This window comes from Canis lupus, chromosome 14 (genome assembly GCF_048164855.1).
Source record: "Canis lupus baileyi chromosome 14, mCanLup2.hap1, whole genome shotgun sequence".
NCBI classification, from domain to species: domain Eukaryota; kingdom Metazoa; phylum Chordata; class Mammalia; order Carnivora; family Canidae; genus Canis; species Canis lupus.
The window spans coordinates 36,974,930-36,990,030 of record NC_132851.1 but is presented as its reverse complement, the minus strand read 5'-3'; the positions used below and the strand labels follow the sequence as shown (position 1 = coordinate 36,990,030).

At 48.5% G+C, this 15,101-nt stretch overlaps 1 protein-coding gene across 1 annotated transcript in view; it reads left to right on the top strand.

Annotated features, from left to right (window-relative positions):
- The window catches only part of TRAPPC9 (trafficking protein particle complex subunit 9), a 544,505-nt gene that overhangs the window by 68,100 nt on the left and 461,304 nt on the right, over positions 1 to 15,101 (top strand). The window contains exon 9 of the mRNA XM_072774632.1: positions 3,999 to 4,142. Coding sequence (XP_072630733.1) covers positions 3,999 to 4,142 — 144 coding nt within the window. The remainder of the gene's footprint in view (positions 1 to 3,998; positions 4,143 to 15,101) is intronic.

Below are 15,101 nucleotides of genomic sequence, written 5' to 3'. Positions count from 1 at the left end.
TGGAGTCCCTTCACTGTGCTTCAGGGAGGCTGGAGGCAAGGTCCCACTTTCTCTCAGGTACCTTTTTTTGGTGTCCTGTGAATGTAACTCCATACTGCCTCCGGAGGGAAAGCAGACTGCCTGGGCTTTGTGCAGGTCACCCCAGGAGTTGTCTGATGTGTCCTGAGAGTTCAGAGTCGGAGGCCTTCTTCCGGGATGCTCTTCCCTGCTGCTCACTGTGTAGCTGCCAGCCATCCTTAAGGTCTTGGCTGGATGTCACTTATGCAGAGGTCCCCTGTGGCCCCTCAGCCTATGTAGAGTCTTTTTATTTCTCCTTTTTTTTTTTTAAGGTTTATTTATTTGTGAGAGAGAGAGAAGACAGCAGATGTATGAGCAGGGGTGGGGTGGGGGTAGGGAGGCAGAGGGAGGGGGAAAAAGAATCCCAAGCAGGCCCCACAACCAGCACGGAACCCATCATGGGGCTCAATCTCACAACCCTGAGATTGTGACCTGAGCCAAAACCACAAGTTGGACGCTGAACTGACGGAGCCACCCAGGCACCCCTTATTTTTCCTTTTTCATCGAATCCTGTTGTTCTTCTGTATGGCATCCCATAATCTGCAAGCGCATTTAAAAATCAGCTCAGGTTGGGGCACCTGGATGGCTCAGTCAGTTAAGTGTCTGACTTTCAATCCTGGCTCAGGTCACGGTCTCGGATTCGTGAGATCAAGCCCCACTTTGGGCTTTGTGCTGGATGTGGAGCCTGCTTAAAAAAAAAAATCAGTTGGGATGATGATTTAACACCTGCCTCCCACACTATCCTGTGTGCCTGTGAGAGTAGAGCCTCTGACCATCACCATGGCCCCTGTGTGGCGCATGGCCAACGTCCCAGGAGATACATGTCCCATAGGACCAAAGCCTAATGATCAGCTACAGCCTCATGTGTGGGCTGCCAGTTGTTGAAAAGGATTTCTTGGTCTTAATTTTTAAATCATATGAACAAAATGTTTTTTTTGAAATTTAAATTCAGCTAATTACCATATACTGTATTATTAGTTTCAGAGGTAGCGTTCAGTGATTCATCAGTTGCATACAACTTTCAATGCTCATTACATCACGTGCCCTCCCATCACCCAGTTACCCATCCTCCCACCCCCTTCCAGCAACCCTTAGTTTGTTTCCTAGAGTTCAGAGTCTCTTATGGTTTGTCTCCCTCTCTGATTTTGTCTTCTAAAATGTTTCTTTGGAAAAATAAAGCAAATAAGCACATCTCCAAGTGATTTGGTACTTTTTACTTAGCCTTCTTTTTTGGGAGGGGACATTTGCCATCTTTTTGGGGAAGAGGTTGAGAGAAAGTATGGAAGTGAGATCAAATAAAGTAAAAATGATAAAGGTATGGAAGTGAACTCAGAAAAAGTAGAAATGATAAATGTTGGCTGGCTATGTTTTTAACAGGAAATAAAAATCACTTTAAACTCCATCTCCACTGTTGCTCTGGACCACTTCAAATATTTTTCAGAATTTAATAGAAATGTACTCAAACCCTGGACCTGTGAATAAAGCAAATTATCTGTATTCTCAGGATCTGAAATATATTTATTTCTATTTCTCAAAATGAACATTTTTGCTAGCTGGTTACAGAAGGTCAGTGCAGGCAAACAAATGTGAACTGTGTGTATTTGCCAGCTTAATGGGCTGGTTGTTATCACTTTAATCTTATTTCTGTTGCTGTATATGAAGATCTAGGAATATGCTGTGTATGGAGATCAGCCTTTTCCTGAGTGAGGGATTCAGTCTTCCCCAGGAGCACTTATGAGAGGCTGGGATGGCAGGTGGATTTGCTTTAAGGTACTAGTTGTAATAAATTCTCAAATCAGTAACATTTTGAATGCAAGAGTGTGGAAAATTTATCACTTGGTCATATGTTGCAAATCTGGCTTATGAATAAAAAGAGTCAGATTTTATTGGAGGAACATAGAAATTGTGACTTGTACGCTATTTAGCATTAAGGAAATTTTTACTCAGTCTTACAATTGCCTGTGGTAGGAACTGTGTCATCATGTATTAGAAAAAAACAACATGGTGTTATTTGCCCAATTTTTAAGTGAGAAAACCTTCTGATACTGTAGTGTTATTAGTTAAATTGGATTATTTAAAATTTATGACTTGGTTAGTCATGAAGTTGATTTTAGCTTCTTAATCCTTTTACAAATCTCTTACTTCACTTTGGCATTTGGTCTTAGCTTCTTTTGATAATGAGGAAATATTGGAGAGACTTGGCTTTCTGTCCTTTCCTGTCATATGGTAAGTACTGCTATTTTATGTTCCTAAAGGTTTTTGTAAGATAGAGAGGTTCTAAGATATCAGGTAGTTTTTTGGTGTGTGTGTGTGTGTGTGTGTGTGTGTGTGTGTGTGTGTGTAGGTTTGGTCACCTCCAAGAATTCCAATTTAAAAAGTTATTATGAAGTAATTTAAATATAAATGAAAGAGAATAGTACAATGAGCCCATCACCCACAGTAAGTGGTTATCAAGACTTTGTCACATGTGCCTTATTTTTATCTTTTCTTTCTTTTTTTTTAAAAGATTTTATTTATTTATTTATGAGCAACACACAGAGAGAGGCAGAGACAGAGGGAGAAGCAGGTTCCTCACAGGGAGCCCGATGCTGGACTTGATCCCTGGACCTAGAATCATGCTCTGGGCCAAAGGCAGACACTCAACCACTGAGCCACCCAGGCATCCCTTTATCTCTTTTTCTTAAGTTTATTCTTTGTTGAAGGATCTTAGGGGAAATCTCAGAAATCATGTCATTTTACCTTACATACTTAAGTTTGATGTCTGAAAAATAGGAGCATCATGTTTTACCAGGCTTTCCTGGCTGTGAAGGAAATTGAGGATTGGTGGAAGAAACAAATACACGAGCTTGCAGGGGCCTCACTGTACCTGCTGGGTAATGCCTGTGGGTCAGAATTTGTGCACGGTGTAGCAGAAGTACATGAAAGAGCTGGCCAGCCGTGTAGTGCAGGGCAGTGGGAGAGCAGCTTAGTAGGCCTGGGGCAGGAGGAGCCCCGTGGTTGGAGTCTTCATCTTTTTCTGTACAGCGCATCGGGTCCCGGACACACAACACTGTACTGTAACCTGTTTGTGTTTGAATCCCGTTATGGGGTCTCCTTCATGAAGGTTTTCAAGGTAGAGAATATTTAAAAGTAGTCATTTTTCAAGAAGGAGATGGAATAAATAACTCTAAGATTCTGAGGTCTTTAAAAAAGAAAAGATTTTATTTGTTAGACAGAAAGACAGTACAAGCAGGGGAAGGGGCAGAGGGAGAGGGAGAAGCCGGCTCCCCACTGAGCAGGGAGCCCGACTGAGGGCTCAATCCCAGGATCTGAGGATCGTGACCTGAGCTGAAGGCAGACGCTTAACCGACTGAGCCACCCAGGCGCCCCTAGGTTCTATGGTCTTAAAGAGGTATTTTTCAATGATGTGCAGTCAACACCCCCCACCCTTAAATTTCAACCATGCTAATTTGTTTTGGAGGGAGCAGCCGCAAAAGTCCATTGGTAACCTTTTTCCTAATTTAACTATCCGCTGTTACAAGCTTTTCTTATACATTAAATTAAAAAAGCACACGAAGGCCCATCAAATACCAATTATTTTTTGAAAAAATAATTGTGTATATGTAACTCAAATACATGCCCCTGGAAACAATTTTTGGTTATAATCTCATTATAATGATCTCAAAGTGGTTATTTTTAAATTGTGTCTTTGCAGAAGAGAAAACATGTTCCATAAAACATGTCTTTTTACCGTATGAAAAAAACACAGCACAAGTTCTTTCTGGGCTAAGTTAAACACAGGAAGTGTTTTTTCTTGCCCTTTGGGTTTGGTAGTTGAAGCATTTGTCTTTACATCACAAGTTTTACAGATACCATTAAACGTATTTCCGAGGAAGGCTCGAGTCTGTGTCTGACGCGCCCTCCTGGCGCCCTCTGAGGACGCTTTGTGACTTCCCTCACAGGCACGCACCGCGGCTGGGCTGCCGTCCAGATGCGTTTGCTTCACGAATTGGTCTACGCCTCCCGAAGAATGGGGAATCCTGCTCTTTCTGTCAGGCACTTGTCCTTCCTGTTGCAGACCATGCTGGACTTCTTGTCAGATCAAGGTGAGTGGACTCAGTGAACGAGAGCCCCCTTCGTGCCAGCCCGCAGAGACCCCGCGCTTAGGTTTACGTGGTGGCGCTTCCCGGTCTGCTGCTTAGAAGGCACCGTGCTCTGCTGTGTCCTCAGCTCCCCGTGCTGCCCCTGCTGTCCTCCCTGGGCCCTCTCTCACTGCTCCGTGGCTCCCCTCTGCCTCTCAGTCTCCGGCATGGGCTCCCCTTCCCGTAGCCTACGCCATATAGAATAGAAACGTCCAAGCATTACATTTATACCCGGAGGTGCACAATTCATAAGAATGTCCCTTGGCTAATTTTCACCGAGTGACCACTCCTGTAAGTGGCAGCCAGATGGGAAGTCTGACCAGAACCCCGAGGACCCTGCTGTGCCCCCCTAGTTATAGTCCCTGCAGCAGCAACTTGGGTCTTACTTTTGCAGCCAGAGACGCAGCTTGCTCTGTGCGCCCGCGGCCTCGTGCGGTATCTCTGCCCGCGCCGCAGGCTTCCTTCTCCTGGCCTCTCCCGTCCATCATGTGCTTTTACTCTTACTTACTCTCCCGTCCAGCCTCTGCTTTTTGGGTTTCAATCATGCCCTGTTTGTTTCCAGCCCACATTCTACCCTGGGCCCAGCTATGTTGATCCTGCTGCTTGCAGGCTGTCTCCATTTGCATGTCCCACGGGCACTTGAAAGTGAGCACATCCGCGGTGCAGCTCTGTTGCTTCCCCAGCACACCTCCCTTTCTGCCTGGGCCGTGCAGCCAGGCAGTGCATGTTGCCCATTGGCTTCTTTGGGACGCACTCTCTGCCCTGGAGATGAGTGCGGGGGGTATTTATTAGGAAGTGCTCCGGGGATCAATACCAGTTGAAGGGAGGAGAAGGAGGCCAGATTGGGCAGAGGAAGGCTGGGCCTCAGAACGGTGTTAGCAGAGGCCCCGCCCCCGCAGAGCTGGCCTGCATGGTCACCAAGCCAGGCTCAGTGACTGGCAGTGCAGTGCCTGGTGAGGCAGTTTCTGGAGAGGCCTCGGCTGCCCCAGGCAGAGATACCTTGCTATGTGGTGAGGGGCTAGGCCTCCTACTCCCACACCCAGGTGCTGGATGCACATCGTTCCCAGGAAGGGGGCATGGGCTTGGACGAGGTGGCTCTTTCCAGCTGGGAACAGTCCCAGGAGAGGGCAGCACTCGTGTCACCTGGGGGATCCATCCTTCATGCCCAAAGTGTCCCAATGGGGACCTGCCACAGCTCAGCCACTGTGCTCCTTCAGCCTGCACCCTGGCATCGGTCAGGTGTGCTTCCTCTGTCCTCCCAGCTTTGAAATCAGCGTGTATTGCCGTCCCTGTGCCTGTGGCTGGTCCCTATTCCCTGTGGCAGTCTCCTGGGCTGCAGGATCTACTGTGGGTGTGAGGCTTCAGTACATGAGTTCCAGTGTGCATTTATGCCAGAACTCACACAAAGACTCCGTAATGGTCAGTTTCAAAGCAGAAGGACTGAGTTGGTGTGCGATGGCCCTTATAGAAGCAGGGAAATGGTCGGTCTGACTCCTGTGCGTTTCTAAAACAGGAGAGGAAGGGGTTCCGTCATAGCTATTATGTAAACTACGTATGTAATCCATTGTGTTCTAGGCAGAGGCTGTTGAGGACCCTGGCTCCTCACGAAGTTCGAGGGATTGGGTGAGATTCCTCTTGTGTAATCTCCTCCTCCACACCCTGTGTGTCCTTGAACTTCATCCAGGCAGGCTGCGTGGACTCCTCATCGCACATACCGTGAAAGCCTGTTGTGTGCTGTTCTCTTCTCATGAGAGGTGTCTGTCCCCATGCCACCTGCTGGGACTCGGGGTCGTCTGTTTCCCCCAGGTGACTCCCACAGTGACTCCTCCCGCAGCTCCTTGTTGCTAATGACCTTGAAGCATTTACCACTTGTGGTGCTTGTTTGTATCCCTTGGGCTTGGAGCACCCCAGGGGGTGCTGGTGCATCACTGCTCACAGAGAGGCACCTGCGGATGGTGAGACCACTTCTCCTCTGCACCTAGTGGGTTTTCGTTGAGCAGCAAGACCATCATGACAGCTGGCTAGATGAACGGTTGGCACCTTGGGATCCTCTGAAGTGTGAGGGGCAGATGAAGGCAGAGTCCCCAGAACAGGCCGACTCTAGTGTCCAGTGGGGATGTGGGCCTGGGTCTGTTGTTTGATGTGTTGAATTTTTGCTTTTTGATGGGTGACTGCTCTCCTCAGCCACCCGACGGTGTCTCACCCTCCCCACCACCCAGCTTCAGTGACGATGCAGTGCCCGGCACAATGTCCAGGGTGAGTGGACTCTTCCCACTGGGCTTTTTTTTTTTTTCAAGTTCTGAGTACCTCCTGACCCACGGCACATGGCCCTCCTTTTGTCATGATTGTGCTCTCTCTCTCTTTCCCCACACGGCTCCCATTTAACTCTGCGCAGTCTCATGTTGCTATGAGTTGTGAAGACAGGGCCCTGTGTCCTTGCCCTGAGCTGCTCACACCTTCACTTGCTTCATCTCAGGCTTTTTCTCTTAAATTCACATCCCCCGACCTGTGGCAGGGCCTTTGTACTCTCTCCTTCCCCCACCCCCTGTTCCCTGTCCGCTCCTCTAGGTCTGGATTCCCTATCACCAGTCTCTGACAAGTCCCAGCACCACCAGGGTCTCCCACTCCGCTCCCTTCGTTCATGCGCTGCTCATGACTATAGCGGAAGAATCCTCATGTCCTTCGTTGGTCAATGGCTGTCTTCCTTTCTGGAGCTCCGGAGGGAAGGAGCTTGGTGGTTATTGGAGGTCATGTTGTCGGACTGTGGAACAAAGAGCCGTCTCCTTAAAGGCCTGTGTAATGGTATTTGGTTAATTGGAGTCTTCGGAGAAAAGGACAAAAGTCAGGAAGTTTAAAGAGTTCTTCCCAGCCAGCTGCTGGCTGTCACCTCAGATCAATGGTGGCAGTCTTTCTGGGCCTCCGTTTTCTCATTTGTACACGAGGATGGCACAGTTGTGAGGTAGTTTTCATTTTAATGATAGATATTTTATTTTTTAATTTTAAAGTTTTATTTATTTATTTATTTTTCTTTTAAAGTTCAGGTCTTTTTCTTTTTTTTTTTTTAATTTATTTTTTATTGGTGTTCAATTTACTAACATACAGAATAACACCCAGTGCCCGTCACCCATTCACTCCCACCCCCCGCCCTCCTCCCCTTCTACCACCCCTAGTTCGTTTCCCAGAGTTAGCAGTCTTTACGTCAGGTCTTGAACTCATGACCCTGCTTGAGACCTGAGCTGAGATCAAGAGTTGGTTGCTTAACCAACCGAGCCACTCAGATGCCCCTAATGATAGATATTTTAATTTACTTGATGACCTTTCCCCTGGAGAGCTCATGGTATCATTTATAGAGTTGATAGTTAACATTCCTAAATACTGCTGCATTGAAATGAAATGTGGACTAGAAGAACAGCCAAGAAAGAAATCACTGATCCTGGGCTTGAGGGAAGGGCTTCCTAGCATCCTTGTTGTATGTCAGCCTGAGTATTTGCAGATGGAGAGGCCATGGCCTGGGGGCTTCTTGCCCCGTCCTCCCCCACATGTACTGTCTCATGTGTGCAGGTTAAGAGTGAACTCATGAGTTAAAGAGGATAGTTGTTAACACAAAAGGCATCTGGTTCCTGGGACTCTTGTCATGTTTTTCTTTTCTTTTTTTTTTAAGATTTTATTTATTTATTTATTCATGAGAGACACACAGAGAGAGAGAGAGAGAGAGAGAGAGAGAGAAAGAGAGGGGCAGAGACACAGGCAGAGGGAGAAGCAGGCTCCATGCAGGGAGCCTGAGATGGGACTCAATCCCGGGTCTTCAGGATCAGGCCATGGGCTGAAGACAGGTGCTAAACTGCCGAGCCACCCGGGCTGCCCTTGTCATGTTTTTCAAGATGGAAGTACTAACTTGAGAATTTGTGGACTCTTCATGGGAAGCATGGCTGTGTTACTGTTTATGATCATTGACTGGGGGTCCCTGGGCATGCAGGTGCAGCCTCCACGGCAGCACGGCAGTGGACTGGTGAGCTCCGTGGGTAGTGGCTGCAAACCTGGTCCTGTGACCTGGTCCTGTGTGCTGCACAGGAGTCCCTTGAGAAGGAGCAGAACCCCTGATCACTCCTGTTGGTGCCACAGTAAACAGACCCAGGGTGAGGGAGGGGTGCTGCTGAGACTGTGGGACGACCAGTGAATGATCTTGAATTAAGGAGCTTCTGACATGAGACTTGTTTTACCGTGTTACGGTAGCAGAGAATGCTGTGTTCTTATTATAGGGTCGGATGCTTTATTAGTGAAATTTAAACTTCACGTAGTTGCTTGGGCTTTCCCTGCGGAGGTCTAAAGGATTTTTGTGTTTTACTGTGTTCAGAACTTTGCTGGAGGATACAAGGTCAAAAACCTTCCAAAGATCCAGTGTTTCATCTACTTGGCAGGACTCTGTCGAGTAGAGATAAGGTACCTGACATGCATGACAGTGTGTCTAATGCATAAAAGTGCTTAATGAATGTTCTGAGACATCTGTGTTATTTCTCTCCCAGGGGCCCTGGACTCCAGCTCCTTGGTCAGAGGTTGCAGGTTCTTTCGCCTGAGGTACCTTAAGAAGACCCAAGAGAAATGGAATCTCTTGTCAAGGACACAGCAGAGTGAGCCCAGAGGGCTAGCAGATGTGCAGATGCTCTGATTTGTGTCCTATTTGATGATTAGCAGTAGCAGTGCTAGCAGGGCTCCTCTTGTCTGATGGGAGCAGAGAGGGATGTGGGTGGCAGGTGGGAAAGGAAAGAAGGATAAGGATGAGGGACCAGCAGAGCCGTCAGGCACCATCTCTTGGCGAACAGTGGTTGGCCAGGCTGCCACCTCCATGCCATCTGGTGTCCTGCCTCTCCCGCACTTGAGTTGTTGGGAACGTGACCCTTGCTGCCTTGCCATTGAAGGTGTGGATTTAGATCAGCCCCTCAGCTCATGGTCCAGCTGGAGGAGCACAGAATCCCAGGCCTTGTCATCTAGAACATGAACTCAATTTGCTGTTACAACCCGAGGTCAGAATAGAGGCTCCGTCTCTGAGCCCCAGACCTGGGTCTCCAGCAGCCCGTGGATGTTTGAGCATCACAGACCTCAGAGCAGCTGTGGTGTGGCCCGTCCCCGACACAGCAGGTGTGCTTTTGGCTCCAGGAAACCGAGTATCTTACTAAACTATATTATTATTTTTTTAAGAAAATATATTGAGAAGGAACTCATGTACTGCACAGTTCACCCGCCGCAGGTACCCATCACCCTGTGATGTCCACCTTGCAGGAGCCTTGTACCCCTCAGACACTGTTCCCCAGGCCCCCCCGCCCCGCCCCATCCCTCAGCAGGTGTGATCTGCTTCTGTCTCCCTAAATCTGCCTGTCCTAGGTGTCTCAAGTGAACAGAGCCCCACAGTGTGTGGCCCTTGGTGTCACCTTTCACGTGCTGTGATGTGTCCACGCCCTGCCTTGGAGCGCTGCTTCTGTGCTGCTGGCCCTCAGATCCATGTGTCCAGCCTGCTCTCCCCCGAGATTTCACCCTCAGTAGGAGCATCGTCTCCTCTCCCCTGAAGCTCTCTCTCGCCTTCCCCCACCTGCCTTTTCGGGTGCTCCTCCGGGGAGCAGGGCAGTCTGTGCCGCAGCCCCCCACTCTCACCCCCACAGCCGAAGTGGGGAGCAGGCACTCATTACCTGCTGATCTTCCTGCGTTCATTCTCTCTCTCCTCAGCTCGCTCCTTAGCTCGTTAGTGAGCAGCCTGGGCGAGCTCTCGGAAGCTGTGTCGGACCACACGCCCTCCTGCGTCCGGCCTCCGTGGCCTCATTGTGCCTTGAAGAAACCTAGATTCCTCATCGTGGTTTATGACATGGGTCAGCTCGCTGTGGCTTGTGGGTCAGATCTGCTCCCACCTTTTGGGTGGCTCTGGCCTTCCTGACAAGAAAGGCTTTTATAGAGGAACACTTGTGATCAGTTTGATGATAAGGATTTGATCTTTGAACGCTGATTAGATGAAATGTCATCACCCTCCAAAATTCTTTTTTCTTCTCATTTTTAAATCTGTGTTAACAAAAATTGTACTCAATTATGTATTTTGCATTTCACCAATAGGAAGTGTGTTTTCTCACTTGCTGTATGTAAGTACCTACGTAACATCCATGATCAGCCTCTTGGTTCACAAAACCTAAGATACAACGTCTAGTCCATTATGGGAGGGTTTGTCTTTGCTAATCCGTGGTTTCCAGCGCCCTGGGTGCCCTGATCCCTGCCTGCCCCATGCTCTCTGGTTCACTGTGTCTCGTACACTGCCCTGCTCAGGGGTCCTTCTCTCCTTTGAGCCTGTTTGCTTTCTCAGGCCCTTTCTCTCTTCTGGATGCACTGTGCCCCAGCCCTCACGTGGGCGCCTCCCTGTGTCACTCCAGTCTGACCTGAAGGCGTGAGAGGCCTTCCTGACCTTCTAGTCCTCGGTCCTCCCAGCCCCACAGGCCTGTTTCCCACCACCCTGGCTGCTGGGGGTCTGGGCAGGAGGCCTGGCTGAGGGGCTGTGGCTCAGGCCTCTGCAGGCATCCTCCTTCAGGAACTCACGTGTGAGCTACCTTTGAAGCAGGGTGCCGAAGCCTGGTTTCCTTGTCCATATTATTTTATGGGAATGAAAATGCATTTCCTCCTTCACTGTAAGCATCATCATGAAGCACAGATGAGATGGGAGATGGGGGCTTTGAAAATGTCGAGAGCTAAGTGCTTGCTGTGCTCAGTATCCTGTACTTGCTCCTTCCTGGTCTCTCCCTCTTCCTGCCTGTTCCTTCCCACGCCCTTGCACTGTTTGGTGGTTCCGTATATCAGATTCTGAGTTGCCCCAGATTTGAATTTGGATACTGTTGTCTTTACAACTTCTGGGACCTTGGGCAAATAATTAACTTCCTTCAGCCCTGGTTTTCTTACCTGTACGCCGAGAACAGGAGCATCTCACGGGGCTATTAATTTTCAGCTAGGTGTTGTGCCAAGAGCCTGGCGCGGTGTCTGACCTTATAGTGGCCATTCAGTGATGAGAACATCTTGGGTGATTGTCTCTAGAGAACAGGCCTGAGGAAGAGTCCTGGTTAAGGGGAGAGAGGAGTCCATAAAAACAGATGGATACAGAAGCATCATGTAGCAGTTGACAGTTCTTTTCAGAGGTTGAAGAGTTTGCAGTAATGTTCCATGAAGAAGGTGATCTTGACCTTGAAGAACAAATTGGTGTTTGCTAGAACATGCTGAGCAGAAGAAATAGTTTCACTTAGAAGTTCTTTCTGTAATGCTGGTGGACTTAAGGGTATTTACTTTGTTAGGGAATGTTGGGTACAGTAGTTTGGTGTGATTCTGTTGTCTGGAATTTGGGGAAGCAAAGTGGATGATCAGTAGTTGTGCAGTATGACCCAGCAATTCCACTGAGTAGGTGTTTACTCAAGAGATTTGAAAACGTATGTCCACACAGAAACCTGCCCATGAATGTTCATAGCAGCACTGTGTATAATTGGCCAAGAAGTGGAAACAAAAGTATCTGTGGATGGATGGATGGATAGATGTAGACGTGGTGCATCCTACCTGGGTGACTCTCTTGCTCATCCCTTTTCCCTTTGCTTTTTCCTGCCTGCCTTCCTTGGCTTACGTTTGCTCATCTTTCACATCTCCGTGTAGACACCATGTGTATATTTATCTATGGAGCCTTTCTTAGTCCTTTGGGGCCAGCTTGTGTTCCCTTGCAGCGTTCCCACCGGTGCATGTAACTTGCCCACAGGAGCCCTTCTGGCTCGCCATATGCCAATTGCTTTAATTTGATGGACAGACTCCCTGGCAGGGCTGCAAGCACTCTGAGGGCAGGGTCTCTAACTGGCTGTTTCTCCTCCTCCCCCCCCACCCCCCCCCGGGACCTTGTGGCACAGATTGGCATGCACATATTGTTGAATGCATGAATAATATATGTCTTTTTTTTTTTTTTTTTTTTAAGATTTATTTTAGAGAGAAAGAGCGAGAGCGCATGTGTGCATGAGCAGGTGGGGGAGGGGCAGAGGGCGAGAGAATCCTCAAGCAGGCTCCTTGCTGAGTGCAGAGCCCAAGGCAGGGCTCGATCCTGACCTGCGCTGAAGTCAAGAGATAGCCACCCAACCCTCTGGGCCACCTAGGTGCCCCTGTTTTCCACTTTTCAAAAACAAGATTCTGGAGACTTCATTCATGGACCACATAATTCGTCCACTCAAAATGTGCACTTTCAGTATGTTCACAGATATGTGCACTTTTCCTCACAGTCATTTGAAACCTATTTATCACCTCAGAGAGAACCTGGTATGGTTCCTGTAGCTAGCTAGCGATGCATGTTGGCATTCATGTCTTCTTGAATGCGCTAATAATAAATACTTTGCTTTGCTTTTAGTTCTTTATCTGGTCTGTTTTTGCTGTTATTGGCAATGCCGTGGTGAACATCTTTAGATCTTTGGCTTTTTTAGCAGGACGGAGATTTTATCCAGAGAGGGCTTATTGGATCAGTCATTTTGAACATTTTTTATTGCTGTTAAAGCATATTGCCAAATTGCCTCTGAAAGCATTGTTCTGATTATACTGCTAGCAGCCGGGCTGCTGATTCAGTATGTACAGAAGGCTACCTTATTGTTTTAATTTGTATTTTCTTGGTAGCTGGCAAGGTTGAGTATTTTTCCTATGTGTTTATATACTAATTGTATGCTTTTCATACAAACCTCTTCTGCAGTCTTCTGGTTGCTTTCCTGTTTCTGGCCTCATTTGGTTCTCATTTGTTGGATTTGGGAGGCAGATAGGGTCCCAGCCACTGGGCTGATGAGGTCTCTGATGCTTTGAGATGCTTAGTAGTTTGCCCAGAGACTCCCAGTTATTCAGGAAAAACCAAGCCTAGAACCCATCTTTTAGCCCTCATTGGAGGATGTATGCACAGCTAACTGTAAAATCTGTCCAGTGCTGTCATATACCAGGCTGGTGTCAGGCAGGTTTAAAGGGTCAGGATGCCTCCCACAAGTGCTTCCCTGGACTGAAGCTGAAAGTAGTAGGAAAATATTTTAAACATTTGGTGGTGGTCTCAGCAGACCTTGACATTGGAAACAGATATACTCTGTGTCCCCACCACCCCCAGCAGGTCCTTTTACTTTAGGAACTTAAAGTCTGCTGTCGTGAACTCCCTATTTCAGCTCAGCCTCATTTTCTCCCTGAATGGCCCCTTAGCCTTCTCATATCATCAAGCTAGTGGCTCTTGAGTGTGGGAGTTTGGAAATGTGTGGCAGTGTTTCCAGTATAAGGGTGGCCATGCATGTCATTTGCACGTAGTCTGAGGAACAAGAGCCAAATGTAGGGGCAGGCAGGTCCCACACGACAAGGCACGTCCTATCACGATGCCAGCAGTGCCCCGGGAAACCGCTCTTCCCTGGGGGCACTGCTTCCCTGCTGTCCTCTCAAGTGGCTGCTGCTTCTGCCCTGATACCCTATGTACCTTGGGCCTAGAGATGGGGTACAGCCTTTTCTACCTTTTCTACTTCTGGAGTCCTCCTTCAGAAACCCCCACTCTTTGTATGGGCATGTCATCAGGACTCATCACAGCTTACTTTTCCTTTGGTTGGGGTTGTTTATGAATACTCTGGTCCTCCTCCTCCTCCTCACACTTTCATGGTTTCAGCTCCTGGCCTGCTCTCCCTCACAGCACCTTTGCTGGCTCTGTCTTGGCGCCTTGAGTGTCCACGGGGAGGGTCCATTCAACGCTTTCCTCTTCCCCATCTGTGCTTTCTCCTGATGGGTCTCAGCAGGACTCTGCTTTTCCTCACACGGATCTCCAGACTAACTGCCTTCCCCATCTTCACTCCCCATCCCAGCCAGGGCCACCACTGCGTGGCCAGTTGCTGAGGCCAGAAACCATGAAGGCATTCTTGTTTTCTTCACCATGAGACCTGCATCTAAGTCCTATCAGCAAGTCCTCAGGGTCTTACCTCTTAAATAGATCCCAAAGGTGGTCACTTGTCACCACCCGTGCCCTCACAGATACAGTGGAAACCACTGCAAAGCCTCAGCTGCCGCATCTGGCCATTAAGGGTCTCCTTGGCCTATAGTCCTCCACCTTGTCACTTTTCTGCTTCAGACCATCCACAGGCTCCCATCACTTTCCCCTTGTTAGGTCCTCAAACCAGTCTCCCTCCAACCTCCGTTCATTGACTTAGCTTTAGCCATAGTTGCTCTTGCTTCTGTCTCTCCAGGGAAGCTCATTTCCACCTTGTGTCCAGGACCATGCATTGGGTCTTTCTGCTTTGTTTCCCTAAGATATTCGTGCGACTGCCTTTTCTGCAACTCTCCGGTCTGAGGTCAGACACCCTGTATTTGTCTGCTTCATGGCACCCTGTATCTCTCTGCTTTTTACAAGTAGCCGCCCTCTTTGCTAGATCATGAGCTCCTTGGGGAAGGGATCTGTCTGTCCCGGGCAGACACCTGCCTACACCTAGGACTATGTATGGCAGGTGCCCACTCAGTGTTTGTTCGCTCGCTGCCCAACGAGGAAAGTCATCCCAATGTCCTTCTACCCCCTCTTTCCTGCTTGTGAAATGGGCACATGAACCTGCTATGAGGATTAAAGACAGTGCGGATCATCCCTCCCTCTGTCTTGGAGTAGGAGGCTCATGAGTCTCTCCTCTCTTCTGTAGTACTTAGCTGCTTATGGATAAGGGTATTTGGTTCAAATTACACCTAGCCCTCAGGGGAAATACTCACAGGTTGCAAGAGAATCTTGCTGAGCCAGCAGCTAGCTACAAAGTGCAGGGCCAGTTCCAGGGTCCCGTCTGGACCTAAGGCCCAGGAGTCTGCCCTTCACCAGGACCCCTGGGAGTCCCTCACAGCAGGTGTGCTCCGTGGGCTGAGAAATGGCCTCTGATATATAGAAATTCTTAGTGGGGT